The following is a 23605-nucleotide window of genomic DNA, read 5'->3' as shown; positions in this document are numbered from 1 at the left end:
GAGGTAGAACTTTTTTATGCAGGGGGTCGTGGGTGTCTGGAATTCGCTGCCCAGGTTGGTGGTAGAAGCAGAAACGTCAAACTCTTTTAAAAAGTACCTAAATTTGCACCTAAAGTGCTGTAAGCTGCAGGGCTATGGGCCGGGTGCAGGAAGGTGGGATTAGAAGGGGCAGCTGGGTGTCCTCGGGCTGGCATGGACAAGATGGGCCGAATGGCCTCCTTCTGTGCTGTAACTTTTCTGTGGTTCTTTGGTTCTATGTAGATAGTTGGGGATTCAGTTATGGTAATGCCATTGAATGTGATGGGATGATCGTTAGATTCTCTCTTATTGGAGATGGTCATTGCCTGGCACTTGCGTGCAACAAATGTTACTTGCCACTTGTCAGCCCAAGCCTGGATATTATCCAGGTCTTGCTGCATTTGGACATGGACTGCTTCAGTATCTGAGGAGTCGCGAATGTTGCTGAACATTGTGCAATCATCAGCGAACATCCTCACTTCCGACCTTATGATGGAAGGAAGGTCATTGATGAAACAGCTGAAGATGGTTGTGCTGAGGACACTATCCTGAGGAACTCCTGCAGTGATACCCTGGACCTCCAAAGACCACAACCATTTTCCTTTGTGCTAGGTACGACTTTAAACAGTGGAGAGCAGTTAGAGAACATGACTCAGGACACCAATGTCTGCAGCATTGTTCCAGGAATGTAGGCTACAATGCAGGAAAAAAAAAATCAATTATTTGACAAATATTGTTAAAGTTTGAACACTACTGAACTATTCACTCATCACCATTCACAGTTTCATTCATCACAATACTCAGCACTCAAAACTCCCCTCCCCTACTACGCTGCTGTGATCAGTGGAAACGTTGGTGAAGATACTTTGCAGGGTTTCTCTATATCTTTTTGTCTCTTGTCATATGCTTTCAATATCCACATCATTTTGTTTCTGCTCTCTCTCACACCACAATCTAAATCTTTTCGCCTTTTTTTCATTTCAGAGGTGGGTTCCGGGTGCGGGTGGGGGTGGGGAGGCAATAGGGGTGAAGAGAGAGGCACAATAATAGGGGGCAAACCCACAAGTACTGTCAGTATGTTGGAATGTTCGATTTCAACACGAAGACCAATATTCCCTCTAAGCTGTGTGGGTGTGCGGCGTTCGAAAATGTGCTGTGTGGGAAACAAACAGCATTGCCTTTAAGATCTGTATCAATCTTAAAGGCACTGCAGAGTGCAACAAATTGGCTGCACACAATGTGCAGACATTAGAGGGAACGTTGTTGGTGACCTAATTCTAATTTTACTTTGGGTCTCACATCACCAGAGATGGCGTGCCTTAAGACCTATTTTGAACTTGAATATTTAAAGGGTGTATTATTATCACAACTGGGCTCAGGGTATCTTTTGATAGAAGAGCGCAGGAAACCATGCTGTTATATTTATTGACTATTTACTCTATTTACAGAGGTGGACTTTAGCCAATTCCATTAGAACCGTCTTCCCTCAGGTTCCAGTTACACAGCATCTGACATCATCTGACATCACTAATGATGAACTCTAGCTATTAACATAATAGCTATTAACCCTTTATACTACACCTCCTCCCAAGTCTTTTGTTCTGCTCATTAACACTAACAATTTACACATCCTACTTCACCCCCACTCACAACCTCTTGTGCCGGTGGCATCAATCTCCAACTGTGTTCTCGTCTCTCCTGAGGATTTGGCGGACATATGTTCTCCGTAATCTTCTCCTTGGAAGGCACTGACCTACACAGGCAGAGATTTCTGCTTCTGGTCTGCAGTATAAAGTCAGATAAGCAGAGATTTTTTATTTTCTTCTCCTTTTTTCTTTCCCTTCTTCTTGGTACTCTGGGGAAAGACTGACCTGCTGACTGCTCTAAATTGAAAGAATGGAGCTTGTTCAGCTCCTGTGAAGATTTGTACAATTGTAGAGGGTCTACAAACTTCTATTACTGCAACAAATGGAGTATTATTTAATGTCTCATCCATGAACAATCAGACAGATGAAGAAAAAGACTAAGAATATTCCTAAGAGAAAATGATGATTGTGCTGCACATACTGTAGGAAGTTCCTTTTTTGTAGGTAGTGGTCAAAGTTGCACACTCTCTTCAGTGTGGGTTTGCTTCTCAGTGGGCCTAAATATTTCTGGAACTTTATCAGAATGTACGCTGTCACCAGCATTAGCAGTGAAAGAAACATGCAGAGGCAGAGAAATTATGCTTTCTTGTACACATATGGCTCTTCATCTGTCTGTTTTGCTCATGGATGAGACATTACATAATACTCCATTTGTTGCAGTCGTATAAGATCTGTTGTATGCAGCTCTAGTTTTTTGAACTACAGATTTAACTTCAGATTCAATGATAGCAGGAATTTGTTCTACAATGGTTACAGAGGCAATAGTAAGAATTTCTTATCTTGATTCTTCATTGTACAAAAGAGTTGCTTCATCAAGTTGTTGTTGTTTGTCACTGGTGTCTTCAGCAGAATGTACGGACGGATTTGCCTCTTTATCACCTTGTTGAATAATAAGCCAACCCCCCTCAACAAAGGTATCTGGATTGGCTGTATCATCCTCTGTGCCATTGGCTTCATAAAGGAAAGCAAGGTTCAGGATCTCCTGTGACATATCATCAATACCAGTAGCATCTTGGTTATCATCCTCTTCCACTCCTTCCCAAAAGAACAAATTAAGGTCCAGAATGTCATCTTGCTTCTGGTCACCTTCATCCTTGGTGCACTTGGTGCACTATTTCATCTAATCTCTCCTCGAAGAGAAATGTAGATCTACGCCGTCCTCTGGTCTTAGTAATGGGGTTTAGTCTGTGATTCACAGTTTTCTGAGTCAACTGAAGTTTCTTCTGTAACTGGTGAATAAAGAAATTGCAAAGCTATACAAGCTTCTCTGCTCAACAATGAACAATGTTGATTAGGAATTACAAATACGGCAGAATCGTCCCAGATTTGCACTAAGTGCGGTAGTGGGCGGAAAAAAGAACATTTTACCTGCCAGCTGCAATAGCGGCTTTTCACACCATATCATCCCAATCCCGCCTCATTAATCATACATTCCCGGGAAGCACACTGCTTTGATGGCGGGCAGGCCCTCATTTGTCCTCCATTCAGTTACTTTGCTGCTCCCTCATGCCGAGTGCCATATTTAAAGAGCAGCCGTGCACACACCTCTCAGTGCTTCCAGCCCAGGACTGCTGCACAGAAGACATGGCTCCAAAATGCAAGACGACTGCAGCCCCTCTATTCAGTAACACGTCCCTGGAATGCCTTTTAGATAGTGTGGAGGCCTGTCATGATGTCCTCAACCCCCATTCAGGCTGCAGGAGGTCCAGCAATCTTACCACTCCGGCTTGGTAGGTGATGGCAGCAGCGATCAGTGCCAATGCTGTACAGAAGAGGTTGGCCATCCAGTGCAGAAAGAGGATCAATGATCTCATCCGTGTCCCCAAGGTAAGGCAACCATCTCATCACTTTAAACTCACACATTCACAAGGCCATTATACATTCACTGGCATCTCACTCACTGCCAGCTCAAGGGACATCACCACTCACTCTCTCACACACACCCTCACATTCCCATCTGGCCTCATCTCCTCTGGAGACTACCTCCTCAGCCCTCACTATATTGAGGCCACTTACACAGGTCAACTTGTGCCCCCACACAAACCTGGGATATCCCCTTCCTCAGTACAGTCCTCGCCCTGCAGCCTCTTCTCTCCCTTCCCCAAGCAAGACCTAGCCCTGCAGCCATTGAAAAGCCACCCCGTCTTATGGCTGGTCTGGTAGGTAGAGACCTGCAAAGCCTGGCACTGTTGACCGCGAGAGCTGCCCAAAGCAGGGTAGGCAAACAAACCTCAAAGTCTCGAGTGAAGTGCAGTTCGCCAGGTGCACGTCATGTGTTTACAGTTACGAAACACATAGGCATGTCCTCGGATGATCCAACATGGTGGAATGATTCCAGTGGGCTGGGTTTATAATGATATGCAGATGTGCGACAATAAAGTTCCCAATGTGCGACAGAGACAAATGCGGCCCAACATTGACAGGCAGAGCAGACGATTGCAAACTGGTTTCATGATGTCGTGAAACCGATGTTTGGCCTTTTCGCCATATTGTCCGGCCACGCTGCCAAATACGCCCAATGCCAACGGGCTCAGAAAATTCCACCCATAAGGTACCAATGAGCTCTATGCCATTATAACAAAAGGTAGCAGTTGTCTATCCTTGCAGTTTGAGTGGAATACCTCCTGCACTGTGAAGTTGAATAGTAGACGGCTGGAGAAATTCAGAATTCAGTCACGGTGTGGTAGCAGAAAAAGTGGACACTCCTGCTCCTGTGTTCAGTTTAAAATTCGTCTTCTGGCCATTGACCATGATATCTGCCACTTCACCTACGAAGAATACATACTGTTCTTCAGTATCAGTTATTTCTTGGACACTTGCAGATTGGAATGGTCTGTCTTTATATTTTTGACCTGGAAATGTTTCCTGCTGTTGTGGTATGTTATTTTAAAATGAGCCCTCTTGTGGCAGGAACAGCAGTTGACATTAATGGCTGGGCTGGCTTTGAGCCAATGAGATTTTTATCCCGTCACAATGTGACATGGAGCAGAATCACCCCAAATTTGCACTAAGTGCAGTAGCAGGTGGGAAAAATGGTTTACCCATCGGCCACAATGGCGGCTTCTCACGTCGTATCATCCCAATCCCTTGGCATTATTTATGCATTGCTGGGAAACACGCTCTTTCGATGGTGGACACGTTCTCACTAACGTGCCACGCCATCACCTTGACGCTCATCACACCGGGCGCCACATTTAAAGTGCAGCCGCACGCACACCTTTCGGTGCTTCCAGCCCAGGACTGCTGCACAGAAGACAGGATGGCCTAAAGAGGCAAAAGGACTGTAAACGCCCCCCCTCCACCGGTTTAGCAATGTATCACTCAATCGCCGTTTGGATGCTGTCGGGTAGCAACATCTCCAATCCAGCATTGGAGGTGGTGGCAGTGGTGGTCAGTGCTAATGCCTTGCAAAAGAGGACAGCCACCCAGTGCCACTACAGGGTGAATGATCTCATCTGGTCCGCCAGGATAAGTCACTCTTCTCATCACTCTCAACTTACACACTCATAAACCAACCACACATTCACAGGGATCTCACACCTCAAGGGAAGACACCATTAACTCTCACATATACCCTCACCCACATCCACATACATCTCCATCAGACTCATATCCTCTCAAGCTCACGTCCTCATCCTGTCCATGGCTCCACTCACCACACAAACATTCCATGCGGTGCCATGTGTCCTGCTCACACACTCCATCTGTTTTCATGCAGAGAAGCCTGCTCACATCAGCAGGGAGAGGTCTCAGACTGGGGATGGAGTGACCCACATTAGCCCCCTCACTCACTTTGAGGAGCATGTCATCACGCTGACTGGTGAGGACATGGACCATGTCCATGGTGACGGTGAGGTCGGCAGCGAACATCTTCATGATGATCCTGCACCACATCATCCCTCAATGCAAATGCACTCTCTCCTGCTTTTGACTCTGCTGCCATTCACTAATTATCTCTACTTTGGTTCACAGGGAGCTCTGCCAAGCGACTGACACCCTCAGCCAGCCAGTCCCTCAGCTCTATCCAGGTCCTCATCTCCAGCCAAGAAGACACCTCCTCCGTTAAAGAGCTGGAAATAAGTAGCCTGGAAGACCCGTCACAGCGTTTACCCACACCCTCCACCAGCGCAGAGACACACACCTCAGTGGGGCCTAGATCTAGAGCAGGCACGGGTTCATAACCTGGTGGTCACTGCATGGTCACATGTCCACAGCAGGTGGAGGCAGGTTCAGCCGAGTTCCCTGGCATTCAGAGGACTGGAGAAAGAGACATCTGTGAGGTCCAAGTCAGATACTGAACCTCTGGATTTGGCCTTCCAACTCATCGTGGAAGGTCAGCAGAAGATGGAGGAACATCATGCAGAGCTGTTGGAAGCCCGCAGAGTGGCTCGCGAGTCAGAGGAGTGCATCCACCTGCTCTCTGATGAAGTTGTGCCCACAAGTGCAAATGGAGGTCTCCATGGGAAGGATGATGGATGCCATGGAGACCCTGGTCCAGTAGAAAGCAGATACGTGTGCAGGCCTGTACTCCATCGCAGGAGCCATGGGTGAGTTCCTGCAGTGGCAACACAAGAGTGAAACAGGGCACCTTGACATCCCCCCGGGTACTCCTTCCCTTCTGGGAGTCAGGGCGGGTCCCCCAGGCACCTGAAGGGAGAAGCAGCAGCTGGACACTCTTTGGTAATCCACTCCGTAATCTCAGGGGCTGTCCTCTCCCTCCAAATCCCCATTGCCTAGGAGTCCTCTGTCACCGTGGAGGGAGAAGCTGGCTAACGAGTGATTCAGTAGGGATAAGTGTATGTGTGACAGGGCCATTCACAGCCTCATGCAAGCACTCTCCCATGCACATGGATCCTTTCCATTTCACACACTGTCCCACTGGGGTTCACTTCACTGCTGCCTGCTGGGGTTCACTTCCAGTTGTCCATCTGAGCTGTCCTGCATCTCCGCCCACCCACTGATCACACTCCCATGCAGCACCTGATTTCACCCACTATAACTCTCATTTCACTTTCGATTTAGACAGCATGGTGGTGATAGAATATTTCATTCATTCCCCCATCCTTCCCCTCCCCCAGTCACCCATTTGCTTTCCCTCAACACAATTGGCCCCTCAGGCAACACCTTCCACTTCCCCACTGTGACCTACCAGCCACAACCCTCTTCCTTCTGGGATGTCCGGGTGAACATGCACATTCCACTCCTTCCCAAAAATCCCACCATCCATGTTAGCCTCCCCAATGTCCTCCTTCCCACCCCAGGGTTCGTGTCTGCTTTTGAGTCCCCACCAAACACTCTTGCCGACCCTTCTACTGATACCATCGAAGCCTCACCCACGCACCCCTCTGCCTCACTCTGCCCTTGGTCATTCTCACCATTCCCTTGTACCACACCCACCGTCAGTTCACTTCTCTGGAGGCAGTAATGGACTCATCGGAGCCCTGCCTAGGAATGTTCACCTGGACATCCCCCCCACTCTAGACCCCTTCCCCCCTCGAACCCCTTCCCCCCTTGGAACTCCTTACCCCTTTGGAACTCCTTACACCCTTGGAGCTCCTTACCCCCTTGGAACTCCTTACCCCCTTGGAACTCCTTACCCCCTTGGAACTCCTTGCTTAGTCCTTCCCCTTTCCTGACTCCTTCAAACACTCTACTTCTTCCATCACCCTTCGTTCTTCCCCCCTCCCGATTCCTTCCTCCACCCTTATTTCTTCCTTCTCCCTTACTTCCACTTCTCTACCCACTCCTTCTTCCCCCCATATTTGCTCCTATCTCCACACTCCTTCATCTCCTTGGACTCCCTCCCCTCTTTGCACTCCTTCCTCCCCCTGGACCCCCTGTGATTTTAATCCCTCTCTGTTACTCGTCTCTCTGGTTTCCATTTGCAGTTCCTTCTGCAATCGCCATTGCTGCTGTGGCTGACTGCATTCTTCATTCAAAGTCCAATCTAAATCCGCAGTGGAGCCACCCACACTAATGCGTAAGTGAACACCTCCACACTTTACCAATACACGTGTCACCACATGAACTTTCAGCACACAGGTTACTGGAGGGAACTGGGAAATCAGCTATGAAAACTGTAACTTCCTTAATATTGGAACAGCTGACCTTTAACTAAGCCCATGATGTGGTACTCAATCTCACCCCATTTCACTACTGAGTCTCCCCTGAGTCCTGAGAAGCAATTTATTGCTGGAGGCAATAAATTCAAATTCCACTTAAATATGATAACTAAAGACCTGCTTCTCAACATTGGGTTACTTGGCCACACCAAGACCTACCTTCATTAAAACCGGAATTGAGCGGATCTCAGCCGAGTTTGGCATTCCCTATATTTTAACCACGCCCTTCATCTTCTCCATCCATTGGTGAGGGGAGGGGGGAGGCGTTAAAATTCACCCAGCACAATGTGGTTGGCAGAGCTTTGCCTATAGCAGGTGGTTTATAGCAAAATCATGGCTGCCCTGTCTGTGATGCTCTTTCTATTAACATTAATGGACAAGAATTTGCAGGTAATGCATCCATAATTTTCAGATAGAACACTCTCACTCTTTTAAAAAGATAAAAATTGAGCAATATTGAAGTTAAAATTCGAAAAGGTAAAAAGAAAATAGCGAATAGGAGGCAGAAAAATAAATAAGGCAAGGCTGCACAGATAGAGGTGTTTTTGTAATAGGGATGCAAAATTCTATTTAAATTAGTAGTTTAAGTTTAATATTATGCTAAAAAAACCCTTTTGACTCTCATTTTACTATAACTCTAATATTAATTTAACAGTACATGAGTTGAAACAAAGAAAAGCCAGTCAGATCCAGAGAGACAGCACTTTCATTGAACATATCTGTTTGAAGTGAATTCCTTCAAACATTAGGGTAAAAATGCAATGGTGTCAAATTCCTTGTTCACTGTTTTTAAAAGTAAACTTGTTTGAGTGTAAAGTGTCAAATTTTCGAAAAGTAATTTCAGACTTAGTTTTTCTGTTTAACTTAAATCAAGCGTGAGGAAAGAGAATTTTCAAACAGCAATAATGTTCTGTAAAACTTTGTGGTGAGCAATTTTACAGGGAGCAGACAATTTCTTTATTCTGTGGATGAGATTGGGAGGCAGCATTTATTGCCCATTCCTAATTACAATGAAATTATTAAAGCCAAACATGTAGTGTGGAACTGGCTTACACGCACGCATTAGAGAAGTAATTATTTTAATGACAAAAACCAGCCACTTTGAGCTAGAAATGACCAGATCTTTCAAAACTTAAATTTTACCACAGTTAGATATGAACTCATGCTTTCTAGTCTAGTACCATAACCACTAGGTTAGCACACAATCCCTACTGAATGTATCTACATAATTCTTGCCTCAAGAACAATTTTTACTTATGTTCAAATAATGCAGTTAGATACTAAGAGCCAAAGTTTTCTTTTAATTTATACCACTTACACTGCTTAATCCAACATAAATGTTCTCAACCAAGCTTAGTTATCTTAATTCAAGAAGATCCATTCAACTTATATCATTTGTCATAAATAAAATATTGAAGAAATCTTGGGATCATTTTAAAAAGATGATATTAAAAAAATCTATCATGAAATTAAGATTTTTCATATGCTTACCTGGATCTTTGGATGAACTGATATTAAAGAAGCTACAACACAAATAAGTATGTTGAAGCTAATAACAAATTTATTTTCAATACAGCCATCAACTGTGGTGTAAAACACATAGCAGAGGATTGCAGTGGTTAATGACAACACATAATTCAGACATGTAACTGATAGAAGTGCTGCAAAGATACAAAAACAGAACAATGTCACTAAAAGTCTTATAATGACCATTCTAACAATTTCCAATTTCAAAACAATGCTGTTAAATAATAAAACAATGTTGCAGAACAAATAATTGAAAGTGGCCTCTCTTTACTAAGTGTTAGAAAAAATAATAAAGCATCAATTACTGTAAAAATACAGTATATAGAAATGGTAGCAGGGGGCAAAAATGTTTTGATTTAAGCACTGGAAGATCTTGCCCAGAGACTTCTAAACAAATTGGATTTTCCTGGTTCATGGGTATTTCTTTCTTTATTTCCATTTCCCAATTATCTGAGTGAGATTTTTAATTTAGTTACATTTTGTACTGAATTGTAGACATGTTTGAGTTCTGTATATCTGCCTTTGAAATGCAGGCCTTGTCTGATTCAATTCAGTTCAATGAGTCCTTCAGCACATCAGGCCAATTTCTGCAACAAACTCAACCAGACCCCATGTTATGAGAATGGAGATTCTGTAGCAGCTCACTATGGGATTTGAAGACATCTAAGATTATGTCTGCCTTGATATAGGGATTAATATTACCACTGCAAGGGACAAGACTAAGGGCTGGATTTTATGGCCTACCTCACCCGTTATGTTTTTAGTGGGAGGGCATGCCAAACATGTTGGTGGCTAGCACATCACCTTGTCGTCCATAATATGCTGGGCTGGCGGATGTTGAAATCGGCAGCCCACCCTTCATATTTGAATGCATAATTAAAGGCCAATTAAGCTTGTTACCAAGCCAACTGACCAGGATAATATGCTGGCATCGCCATAACACGATTGGCACAGGCAGACCGGAGGGAATGGCCTAGATGAAAAATGACAGGAAAGAAGGGGGCACCTTATTTGGGGCCGGGTGAGTGGCCTGTGTGCATCAGGGGCATACCCCCCAAGATGTCACCTCCCTATCCTTCCCTGGCACCTGCACTCCAAAACCTGGCCACCCACCTCCCTCTCCCCTCCCTGGGCTCTAAGATCCCTCCGCACCCTAAAAGCCTGGGACCTACGTTCCTGCCAAGCCATCTTTCTCTTTGGTGATCCCTTCTGTATTCCTGGCAGTGACCACTATTGAGCACTGGCACTGCAAGGACCGCTAGATTGGCCAGCAGTTCTCATAAGGGTGGGGCTTCCTCCCACTGACAGGCAGATGTCCCACTCTCAGCTAGTTTGCCTGCACCAAGAAGTTATGGCATGTTAGGGGCGGGCTTCTTTCTGTGTGTCAGCTCCTGGCTGACTTTCCTTCCTGCATGGGAGGGGTGCGGGCAGGTACAAGCAGTCCACTCCCATGTAGCCCTAAGATTTAATAGAAGTTTTTAAAGTTGTGAAGAGTTCGAACAAGTGAACAGAGAGACTATTTCTCCTTTTGGGAAGTGAAAGTTGAGGGATCATCAAGCTAAAATTGTAAGTTAAGGAAGCATGGAGAGAGTTTAGGAGAAACTTCTGCAACCAGAGAATAATTCTTCCCATTCCAATTTTCTCAACCCCTTGTGGTGAAGCACCGCACATCTATTTTCCCCCTTTGATAGGATGGCAAAAATCTGAAAATCGATAAGTAAAGAGTACAAGGGTATGAACTTGTACTCTGCCATTCTAGAATTGAATATCTTTGCATAAATCTTGCCTAACACTAATTTTTTTTTTAATGTTCAAACAAGTACTGTGATGTACAAGGATTTTTTCTGGTTACTCATAAAAGAGCTCAATAGTTCAAAAGGATTGATTATTAGTTGTGGGAAGATAAATTCCTGAGGCCAGAAGTTGTCACAAATGGATTGATTTTAGCTGGAATAAATGGCAAAAATGAGAGGCAGAAAAGGAGAGATTTTCACCATATCATAGGGTGAGACAGGAATTGCTGAAACTGAGGAACGTTCAAAGGGAATACTTGTGATTGTGTAGCAAAACCTGTACACAGTCCTTAACAAAGTTACCTGCTGCTCTCTCCTTACATCTTAAGTCCTGATATCTGTACTCATTTTATTCATCTTATTAACATGAAAGGCAGAGTAAATTTGGCCTGGATCCAAACCCTGGATTCTCTAGCCTCCAGCTAAGCACACAGGTAACTGAATTACTTGTTGATGTTTTGCATTAAGTGTACAAAAAACAGATAATTTTCTAAAAGATAAGTATTTCACATCATTATAAATATAGGCAATATGCAATATTTACCATGTATATACGACTTCAAAAATATGATTTAACACATTTCAAAGAGTCTGACTGTGAATAAAGCTAGCATACAGAAAACACTCAAACATCATGATCCTGTTACTAAAATAATAGCTGAAATATGATTGGCCTTTTTTGTAAGGCACTGTACTCTGACTCCTACCTCTCCTACCTATAACCAGGCTTTAGTCAGGCAGCGTGCACCTTCATTGGAAATGGGGAGGAAAGTCAGCTGTGCAGCAGTAAGGACTGTTAGTTGTAGCAAGGCGCTATTGCTATTGCTTCAAGCAGCAGCCAGATGATCCCCACACCCAAAGATATTGCCTGATACTTGTACCTAAATTACAGCTGCATTTTCTTGCTGCTGGCCCTTCTCAGATCTTTTATTCCAAGAGGAGTTGTGATCAGGCAGTTTTCTGGATTAGCCTCCAAATTGAACATTCCCCGGGCACAAAGGAGATGAAAATTCAACCTGCCATGTCATAAACTGTAGCCTAGATATGATTACATTGTCTCCTATCTTCATGCAGGCACTATAGTAACATTGCTGAGCCTAATATCTAGACTCGTGTTAAAGATGTATAAGGTCCCAGATTGAAATCCTGCTGTAAACGTTGTGTGGGGACATCTAGTGCCAATCAGTATTAGAGCAGCTTGTGATGCAGTGTTGAAAATATGACTCTAGAAATTACTGTACATATCACTATACAAATGTTCAATGCAGTTGTATGAAATTTAATTATAATAGTGACATTAACCCTTTCTGCTTAGCCAAGTAATATACAAAATAACTGCAATTCCTTTTTTTTTAAAGTGTATATATCATTGATCATTTGACCTCCTCCTTTACATTCATCATCTTTCCCCAGTCATCTGCTTCCATTGCACTACCCTATCGTAATACTATTACTATCTGCCCCAAACTAATCTATACGTATTGACATCGGATTCTCTTTCAATGCCACATGTGCACCCCCGGCCCTGTTCTTTTTTTTATCCCTTCTATTCCTAATCCTTTTGTGAAACCATTATTAGCTTGAGCCCAGCTTCCATGGCATTATGGCCCTCATATTCTTTTCCTTCAGTCTCAGTTCAGTTTCCAGGTGCTACAGAGAAAAGGAGGCAGAGCATTTCCCAGGATTTCCAAGGCTTCTGTTAATGGGTGGATGTGAGCTAGCATTTGCATTATAAGCAGGCCCAACACATCCAAAATTAGGCTGGCAGTCATGTTTCTGGCTCTCTGATCTCAAACTCCTCTTCTTAAAATAAATGGGCGTTCAGTTCCAGTGACACCCCTAGAACCTGGCAGTGGGCCTTGCCCCTACCTGCATGTTTTGACATCATTTGCATTCAACAGAATTAATTTGCACTCATTTAACACCAATTGTACTCAAAAGCAATCATTTAGCCATTATTTAACATTGCAAGTAATATAACTGACATCAATGTCATCTATTGCCCCAAACCACAGTGTTCAAACACTTGTGATTAGCAACAACATTTAAGCATTTGAACACCAAAAACAATCAGAGTTTATTTTCCATGTGTCTGAATTTCCATAGCTTCAAGTATCCCAAAATTAAGCTAACTTTAGAACAAGCAGACTCGGTTTTAACAAGTCTTAATAAGCTAGTTTTGTCTTTTTCTTCCTAACTTATAATGTAGCACAGACCTGCCACATCCCACCTGCCACATCCCACCTCATCCCCATTGCACAACCAACACACCCACCCATTCCCCCAAAATTCCAGCAGTTGCATCCCCCCACCCCCTCTCTCTCTCCTCATTTTCGGGCAAATGTTTTCCCCCACCACTCCCGAGCAATTTTCTCCCCCCGCCACTCCCTGAGAAATTTTCTCCCCCCACCAAACCCCTGAGCAATTTTCTCACCCCTACACTCCCCTGATCAATTCTCTTTGGCCACCAACAACCAAGCAATTTTTTTCTGCCCTCAAAACTCCAACATCCCCAAATTGCAGCGGTTCTCTTCTCCCCCTCTCTCTCCCCCTTCCTTCTTCCACTCCACCCCCTCTCCTCTTCCCTTTCTCTTTCTCCCTTTCTCTCTCCTTCCTCATTACCCTTCTCTTTCCTCCTTACCCTTATATTTTTCCCTCACCCTTCTCTTTACCCCTTCTCTCTTCCCCCTCATACCTCTCTTTACCCCTTCCCTCTTTCCCCCCTCCCCCATTCTTCCCTACCTTTCAACTTTGGCACCCTTCCCCCTTCCCTTTCCTCTTCCACCAACCAGAGCTCAAAGCCAGCCAAAACCAGAAGTGATGATGAGGCTAGCGCTGATACAGTTTTGAGCTGGTCTGGGAGTAGCAATGGGGCCAGCAATGAGATAAGTATATTGGGGGGGTGGTAGAGAGAGTCAGGGGTGGCCTGGATGTCTGAATTTGGTGGGGGCCAAAGGTCTGGATTTCAATGGGGCCCAGAGCATGAAGTATGGCAGCGACAGTAGGACCCAAGGCCTGGAGACTGAGGTGCGGTGGGGGTGGGGGGTGGGGGGGGGGGGGGGGGGGGGTGGTTGGGGGGGGGGTGTGGGTTGAAGAAAAAGATTAGATGGAAGCAGGTGTAAGAGATTGGAGAGTGGAGGGAGAGGGGGTTAAAGTGTTTGGAGAGCAGGGTGGGTGGATGAATTTGGAGGGGGGAGAGTTTGGAGACTAGAGGGAGAGGATATCGACAGAAGATTTTAGACCCTGAGACACTGGGAATGGGGGACAGTTTAGCTCCTGAGATTGGGGCATGTGTCACTGATAAGTATAGATCCTGAGACTAAAATGAATTAAGAACTGAAGTGGAACTATTGGGTGCTCTCAGGAATGTACCGTATGGTGGAAAGGTTTTTTGGTCAAAATGAAAAAACTGATTAAATTCAGATATTTAAGTAATTTCCTTGTATTTTTTAATGCAGGTTGCTGAGCATATTGGATAACTCTGAGTGCACTGGATAGCTTTGAGCGCACTCAATGCCATTGAGCATCTTTTGCTATTTGATGTCAAAGATCTGCGCTCAAACTCATTCCAAATTAGAACATTTGATGTCAAATGATCGCTGATAGTTCTTGAGTGCATTGAACTCAAAAATAATGTCAAGATTTTCATGTTGGGAACTAAGACCTCCTCAGAGTGGAGAAAGCCCCAGCTGGTCTTTGGACCTAACATCTTAATAGCTGGTGTTCTCCGACAGCCAAAACAACTTAGCACTGGCAGCTGATTACATAGCTGCAGATCTATCTATATTATCTATAAGGCAGGATTTTAAGCATCGGCGAGCAGGGGTGGGGCCCGCTCGCCGACGCGTAAAATGACGTGCAGTGACGTTGGTGGAACTCCCATTGTGACATTGTCACATGAGGGGACATGTTAGGGAAATTTTACATTTCTATTTTTAGGTTTTTAACATTTTGAGCCGATGTTGAGGCTGCGGATGTTGTGCTGTAAAATGCCGCCGGGGGTGCCGAGCGGAAGCGCGCCTGCCCATCAACCTCCCCCCCCAGTGGGGGGAATATTCAGCCCATATGCTTTTTTAAAATATTCATGCATGGGGGTGATGAATAATATGCTCCAGCACGATGGGCGCACACACACCCGGAAATGGACGGCCTTCAGGCTCCTGGCCCCGTGGACAAAATGGCAATTCGGAAAATTGGAACCAGAGGGCGGGTTTCCTGGCCTAGAGGCCCCAGGGCAGTGAGGATTCCATCCAATCGGTGCTGGAGGGTGGGATGTCCAGCATCCAAGGTCATTGGCTGTGACCCAGAAGGAGATCACAGCCAGTCATTTAAAGGGCCATCTGGCATGGGGCACTGTCAGGTGACCCAGAAAATTTGTTCATTCAACACAGATCTGGAGCATTTTTCAACTGGAAATATTTGCAGGCTTTTCAGGTAATTGTGAATCTGTTCAATTTTTCTCTGAAACGTCCACAGCATAAGTTTTTCTTTGCCACCAATCACAGGCGACATTCAATTTGAACATGAACATGTCTTCCAGACCTGAACGTAGAGGAGTTGTCTAGTTACAGCATGTTTCTCTCCATATTTGGCTGAGGCAAGTGAGCGAGGGGAGAGGCAGGGGGGAAGGACCAAAGCAGACCCAAGATCTGTTAATGAATCTGTGTGTGCCCTCCTCTGGGTTATGTCCACCAGACAGGAACAACTAATGCCAGCTGACGGGAAGGGGAGAGCTCCCTTGGTGAGGTGTGCAGCCTGGGAAGAGGTTGGAACGGAGGTCAACAGCATTGGGCTAGTACATCACACTTGGATGCAATGCCAGAAGAGACTTAATTACTCCTTAGGTCGGCCAGCGTGAGTAAGTCTTCAGTCTGTGTATTCTTGTGCCAGAAAGCTACAGGTTAACATCGCGAATGCTGGAGGCTTGTGATAGCGTCTTGGCAAGATGACGTCAATTACCCTAACAGTGTTAGCCATTGCAATGTTACATCAATATTCAGAAGAAGCCTGCTCAGGGAAAAAAGCAGAACTGGAGGTGGTGTCCCTGAGCCTGTGATTCTAACGCTGTACAGAGAGGAGGTTCTCCTGCTCTCCTCAGCTGAATCCTCTAGATCGATCAATTGGAGGAGGCCTGCGTCTAGTGAGAGATCAAATGGCTGAAACCAGGACAAAGGGGGATAGGGCAAGTGAGAAGTGGATTGATACTTGGCAGGATTCAGTGAATGTTAAAAATCTCGTCCTGGTGCTAAGAGAGAGGGAAGCTTCCTAGTTGAAAGCTTTTGATGTTACTGCAAGTGGTTGCATCATGTCATATCTCATGTTGCACATGACTGTAATGTTGCTGTGCCTTGTGACCTTTCTTCTATTTCTCTTGAGCAGGTGAAGCCTCTTCCATGGACCAGAATGTCGATGCCAGCCCGTCATTTCCCTCAGGGAATGAGGACAAAGCTTCAAAGGGAGCATCGTCACATCCTCTCCCTGGCCCAAGCACCAGTGCAGATAATAGTACCACGGCAGGGATTAGGCTTCAGGACATGGGCAGTTCACCATCTGGGTAGGACGTTTCACAGTCACCCGTGCAGCTGCTGGACAGTGTAGTGCAGCAGGCCTCAGGCAGTCGGAGGAGTATGCAAGGTAACCCAGTGACTAATTCCAAATCGGATGATGAACCTCTGGAGTCTTCTGTAAGGTGGCAGATGCTGGATGTCCAGTGTGAGATGCATGGAGATTTGCCGGATATACCAGAGGAGTTGCATGCTCTGGCCTGGACAGTGGAAGTGTCCATCCAGGCCATGTGCACTGCAATCACCCAATCTTTGGAACGCCAAGCTTCATCCATCGACAGACTGGCAACTTTCCTGGAGGGGCAAACCGAGCATATTGCAGAGCAATTGTGGGTAAGCTCAGAGCCAGGGCTGGGAGTCTGGGCACCGAGCCAGCTCCTGAAACCTCATGAGAAGGCAGGAGGGCCAAATGGATCTGCAGCTGCTGCCGCCATCTGGAAGTACCTCTCAGGGCACCTCTGACAGTGGCAGCATGTCCTCGGTCTAACCGCTATTGACACAGTCCTCAACCAGAAGCTCATCCTGCCACTCGAGAGGAGTCTTCTCATGTGGCGGAGCGCTCAAAGCCTCAGCCACACAGAGGACACCCCCCAAAGTCATCGAGGACAAAGGGAGTAGCAGATCAGCAGTCTCTGCAGTGCAGCGGCAAGTGAGGGAAGAGCACTGTGCTGGAGCAATAGGAAATGCTTTAAAAAAACTCCACAGTAGCCACCAAGTGGGTCACATAACTAAGTTTATTCTGCTTGTTCATGAAGTGTCTTAGCATGATTATGTAATAAACCCTAACCTCACTATCCATGTTATTGCTGTTGAACTTCTTCCAGTAGATTGGCATCAGCTATAATGATTTGTGGGGGGGGCCAGCATGCATAGAATGTCAATAAGTGGACACAGTACGTGTGCTGACAGGATGGTGACATGACTCAAACATTCCACGTGGAATGATATTTGGACACATGCTGTTCACCCATCTCTGAGGCCACGATTTCACAACCTATTTGAACCTCTGCTTTCTCAAGGCATTCCTTGAGCCATGGCCAGCTATGTGATCATGTCCAGGGCCTTCTACCTGAATGTAAGAATGCTGCCTCATCTCGTCTTCGCCCTCATCCTCAGATGAATGGTCCCTATCTTGCGTCCCCTCTTCCCTATGGGCATCCCCTCTCTGAATAGCAAGGTTATGGAGGGCGCAGCATAGTATGACCATGAGGGACATAGTGATGGAGCGTACTGCAATGCCTCTCCTGATCTGTCAAGACATCGGAGCCTCATTTTCAATAGCCAACTGTCTGCTCAATGATGATCCTGGTGCTTCTGTGGGCTGTCACTGCAGCTCCTCTCCACATCTGTTCTGGGTGCCCTCACTGGAATCATAAGCCATCTCTTCAGGGGTAACCCTTGTCACCCAGAAGCCATCCATTCAGGGGATCAGGGCCCCTGAATAGGTCTGGCACTTGTGAGTTTCGCAGAGTGAATGAGTTGTGGCTGTGTGGGTACTTCACACATACTTGTATTCTCCATCGGTGAGGTCACAGGCCAGTTGGATGTTCAATGAGTGGAAGCTCTTCCTGGTGATGAAGGTGCAGGGCCGGCCAGCTGGAGCCTATATGGTGATGTGTGTTCAGTTAATGGCTCCCCGTGCCCGGGGGAAACCTGCAATTGCCGCAAACCCTCTGGCTCTTTCACCTTGACTCAGGCTGTCCATTGTGAAAGAGATGTAATTTCCTGTCCCTCTGAACACAGCATCAGTGAAGACGTTGATGCAGTCGGCAGGCTGAGTAATGCCACTGAGGTCTCCACGATGCCTGAAAGGACCCAGCTCTAGAGAAGTTGAGCACAATAGTGAACTTGACATCGGGGGTACATACAGGCATTGAGTGACCCACAACACAGTTGGGTGAGACCTCCCCTGCCAGCATGTCACAAAGAGATGTGACTGTAGCTCTTGAGAGCCTGAGCCCCCTCTGGCATTGTGTCTCAGACATCTGAAGATAGGTCAGTCTCTGCCTATATACTCGAGGGGCTGCATAAGCCTTTCTGTGCCTCTACTGGGGACTCATGATGGCCTCATCACCCTCTGGATCTGGCGCAGCTCTGCCACCCTCATGCACCAGTGCATCCTGGACCTCTCAATGTGCTCTTCTTCCTCTCACTCTCCTCCTTCTCCTCATCCTCCTCCTCTCCAGAGGGTGCATCTCTCCATGTTTGGCCTAGTTAGAAGGAAAATGTGATGGTCAGGGTCTAAGTAGACCTCTCTGCATAAGATAAGTTTGAAATGCAAACTCTGCTTCTAGTATGAAGCACACAGGCACAGGCTGCTTCAGTATCTGAGCAGTTGCGAGTTTCATTGATTGTGTGTGGTCCGTCTGGTTTTATTCTTCAATTTTTCTTTTGTGGTTTGATACAACTGTGTGGCTTGCCAGGCCATTCCAGAAGGCAGTTAAGAATTGCTGTGGTTCTGGAGTCACATGCAGGCCAGAATAGGTAAGGATATCAGATTTCCTTCCCTTAAGGATATTAGTGAACTAGGTGGGTCTTTATGACAATCTGGTAGTTTCATGATCACTATTACTGAGATTAGCTTTTTATTACAGATTTATTCATTAATTGAATTTGAATTTCTTCAGCCACCATGATAGGAATTGAACAGCATGAGCTGAATGTTAGTTCCAGGTTCCGGATCCTGATGCAGGGCTGAATACAGGGTTGGAAACTCGGAGGAATTCATGGCAGGTCCTGGGGGTTTTCCAGGAGGCTGCCAATTAAAGAGTCGCCTCCAAGTATTCCATCCAGTTAAGGGTTGCAGACAGGCTCCACAGCCAGGAGTGACATTGGGTGGGCCCGAGGCTCTAAGCGGCTGACAGCCCCACTGGGAAGGGAAGGCGCTGCCACTGTTGGTGGGAAACTGTGAGGATGCCTCAAGATGGAGGTGCCCTCTGAAGACTTCTAAATGGTCCAAAATGTACTGTGGCCAAATTGCCAGGCCTTCAATGCAGAGGGGCATCCCCTCCACAGGGTGACCTGTAGCCACGGCTGTAGCCCTCGCAGTTCAGTGGATCCATGCTCTGCAGTATGTAGCTTTGGACAGCCCCCACCTCCACTCTCCAGTCTGCCATGGCTTGTGAAGAGTGCCTTCAAATGGGACTTTAACGTTCCTGAATAGTTAGCCGCTGCTGGCAAGCAGGTAGCTGACACCCCCAGAAGTTGCCTTCCTGAAAATAGGACGAATGTGGGAACAGACTGGCAAACCAGCCTGTTGGCCAGTAGAGACCATAAGGCCATAAGACGTAAGAGCAGAAGTAAGCCATTCGGTCCATCGAGTCTGCTCCGCCATTCAATGAGATCATGGCTGATCTTATATTCCTCAACTCCACTTTCCTGCCCTTTCCCCATAACCTTTGATTCCCTTATTGATTAAAACGTTATCTATCTCAGCCTTGAACATACTTAACAACCCAGCCTCTACAGCCCTCTGTGATAAAGAGTTCCACAGATTCACTATCCTCTGAGAGAACAAACTCCTAATCATCTCTGACTTAAATGGGTGACTCCTTACTCTAATATTATGCCCTCTGGTCCTAGACGCTCCCCACAAGGGGAAATAACCTCTCAGCATCTACCCTGTCAAGTCCCCTAAGAATCTTATCTGTTTCGATAAGGTCGCCTCTAATTCTTCTAAAGTCCAATGAGTACAGCCCCAGCCTACTCAAACTCTCCTCATAAGAAAAAACCTCTATACCTGGGATCAACCTAGTGAACCTTCTCTGGACTGTCTCCAATGCCAGTATATCTTGCCTTAGATAAGGGAACCGAAACTGTTCACAGTTCTAGGTGTGGTCTAACTAGTGCCTTGTATAGTTTTAGCAAGACTTCCCTATTTTTCTACTCCATTCCCTTTGAAATAAAGGCCAACATTCCAATTGCCTTCTCAATCACTTGCTGAACTTGTCTGCTAGCTTTTTGTGATTCATACACAAGGACTCCCAAATCCCTCTGTGCTGTAGCTTTCTGCAGTCTTTCTTCATTTAAATAATATTCAGCTCCTCTATTTTTCCCGCTGAAGTACATAGCCTCACATTTTCCCAAATTATATTCCATTTGCCAAGTTTTTGCCCACTCACTTAACCTGTCTATATCACTATGTAGACTCTTTAAGTCATCCTCACCACTTGCCTTCCCACCTATTCTTATGTGATCTGCAAACTTGGCGATAGTACATTCAATAGTACACAGAAATTGCAAGCACACCTGCCTGCACTTCTGGTAAAAGTTCTGCCTCATGTCTCCAAAGCATTAGTCCAGCCACTGGATTACTAGTCCATTAACATTACCATTACACTTTCATTTCCTAGCACAAGATCTTGCTTGGCTTATGCATGGGCCATGAGAATTCAGACAAATAATAGCTAAGAAAGGCGAAGTACATTTCTAATGCATACCACCTATCCAGTATCTGAGTGTTGGATGGATATCCAGTCCAACTGACTGCCCAAAATTAAGGAATGGGTGAGGCAGGACTTTCTCTGGATTAATGGTAGAAAAACTAGAGCCATCTTCTTTAGCTGCTATCAGAAACTTTAGTCACCAATCCCAGCCCATTTCCTAGCTGCTCTCTCAAATTGAACCCAATCGTCCACAACCTCAGCATTCAGTTAGTTCCTGCATTGAGCTTCAAACTTCTGTCAAAATCATCCACTGTTTTTGGAGAGCAAAGATGGCTTTGACTTCTTTTCTCCACTATTAGGCTTCTCCTCTAACCCATCTCCCTGCTTCACTAGGTGGACTTCTTTATCATAACAGTTGAGACCATGCATTTATCTGTCTTATTTTCTTCATTTCTTCCTATTACCCATCAAGTTCGACCTCTTGTAAACCTCTGCTGCCTTAGCCTTAAGCTCTGTCTCTCTTGTTTTCCCCCAACTCCCTCATTTCCTCTTTGAACTCATTTAATTTATCAGATGCACCTTTGATTCTATTCACACTAAATTGCTGACCACCCAACTTTCCCTCTTGATGCTCTTTCTCACTGACATAGTAAATGATTCCCTCTTCTCAGGCATTGTACTGTACCATAGCCTCCAGAGTCAATGAGGTATCCCTCCTTGCCCCCCTACTCTTCCTCAACTACATGTTGCCCTTCAATAACATCATTGGTAGACATTAAATTAATTTCAGATGCAGCAAATGACATCCAGCTCTACCACGGCTGCACCTCTCTCAAGCCCTCTACTGTTACTGCTCTGTGTTGACAAACTGCTGCTCTGACATTCAGTGCTAAATGAGCTCCTACTAAATATCGAGAAAACTAAAGCCGTTGTTTTAACTTGTCACAAATGTTGCACTTATACCAACAACTTCATTCCATTCCCTAGGCTGTTTGTAACCTCAACTTCCTATTCACCCCCAAATGAAGTTCTGACCTAAAATCCTCTCCATTTCCAGCCAAGCGCTGGAAAATGGGATTAGTGTAGTCAGATCTTTGTTGACCAGCATAGACATGTTGGGCTGAATGGCCTCCTTCTGTGCTGTAAATGTCTATGAGTCTATTAAAACTGCCTATTTTCATTTCATAACATCGACCACCTACAACTGCCATAGGAACATTCATCCAAACCTTTGGTATGTCTAGGCTCAACTAATTAAATGCTGTCCTGGCTAGCCTCCCACTGTTCATTATATGCAAACCTCGAACTTATTAAAATCTCTGCAGCCCATATCCAACCCACATCAAGTCCCATTCCCATGTATGGCTGAACTAAATTGGCTCCCCATCCTTTAGTGTCTCAAATTTAAAATTCTCAAATTTGTATTTAATTCCTACCTCCAGGCATGCCTTTATGTGCCAGAATTCTCTCCATAAAACTTTTACCTCGCCATCACCTTTACCTCTTTTGAGACTTCTCTTAAAACCCATTCTTTCAGCAAACTTTGGGTCACCCCCTTTAAATTCTCTAACGATAGATATCTTTTTTTAAGGTTAAAACTCTACAATGTACTTTGGGATCACCCTTCATGTTTAAAGGTACTGTATAAATACAAGTTGTTTGTAATCTCAAGGCCTAATTTCTCCAGTACAGTACTCGCTGGTGTCCTGACTTCCAGTTTATTTTTCAGCTCTTCCACAATTGTGATACATTCCTCCTACACTTCTATCGCCTATTGCATTGCCAGCCTCCACTGGCTTCTGTCCCTGAGCACATGCATCCCTTCATTTTCAAAGCATTCCACAGCCATGCTCCACCCTATTTCTTCAACCTTCTTCCACCCTTTCTTTCTATTGAATGTTTTTCTTCATCTGCCCCTTGAAGAACAAAGACATTAACCATGTGTCCTCTGATCTTCCCTGCTTTTTCTCTCTGATTCTCAATCAAGAAAATGATGGGAGCAGGAATGTTGCCTCACACTCATGTGTATGGCAGCCATTAACCTCTACCTTTGCAGGTATGGATATTTTGCTTCCCTTGAGGAAGCCCTGGAAATCCTGGCTAATCTAAAGTGACCTGGCACCATGGGCTACTGCCCCTTTAACCTCAACTTTGCATTCATGGAATAAAGATTCTCTGGATAAAAAAAAACTTAAGAAAATGGATCCATGTATATAATTTTATATTATTTTTACAGGCTTCCAAACATTGGTCACCTTGCAACCATATCTTTGCAATGGTGATTAGATCTAACCATTTATCTCAATTTACGCTGCTGGTTCATCCATATTATTATGAATGCTTTGCGCATTCGGATAAAGAGCCTTTAATTCTTTATTACAACTATTCTTTGCATGGATTTCATTTGGTTATGCACTATTACCTTTAAATTATCTCTCCCTCCCTCTCCCACTCTGCCTGACTTTACCCAAAATTGCTACACTGCTGTATTGCCTTGATTTTTCTCTTTAGATTTCTAAATTTCCTTTCTTTCCCCACCACCAGCCCCAG

The 23605-nt window shown here is 45.3% G+C and overlaps 1 protein-coding gene across 1 annotated transcript in view; it reads right to left on the bottom strand.

The window, feature by feature from the left end:
• The window catches only part of LOC121278802 (serine incorporator 1-like), a 142890-nt gene that overhangs the window by 76546 nt on the left and 42739 nt on the right, over positions 1–23605 (bottom strand). Inside the window, exon 6 of the mRNA XM_041189255.1 lies at positions 9278–9447. Within this exon, the coding sequence (XP_041045189.1) occupies positions 9278–9447 (170 nt within the window). The remainder of the gene's footprint in view (positions 1–9277; positions 9448–23605) is intronic.

This window comes from Carcharodon carcharias, chromosome 6 (genome assembly GCF_017639515.1).
Source record: "Carcharodon carcharias isolate sCarCar2 chromosome 6, sCarCar2.pri, whole genome shotgun sequence".
In the NCBI taxonomy this organism is placed as follows: domain Eukaryota; kingdom Metazoa; phylum Chordata; class Chondrichthyes; order Lamniformes; family Lamnidae; genus Carcharodon; species Carcharodon carcharias.
Note: the sequence above shows the minus strand (reverse complement) of the source record. Positions and strands in the feature narration are given on the sequence as shown.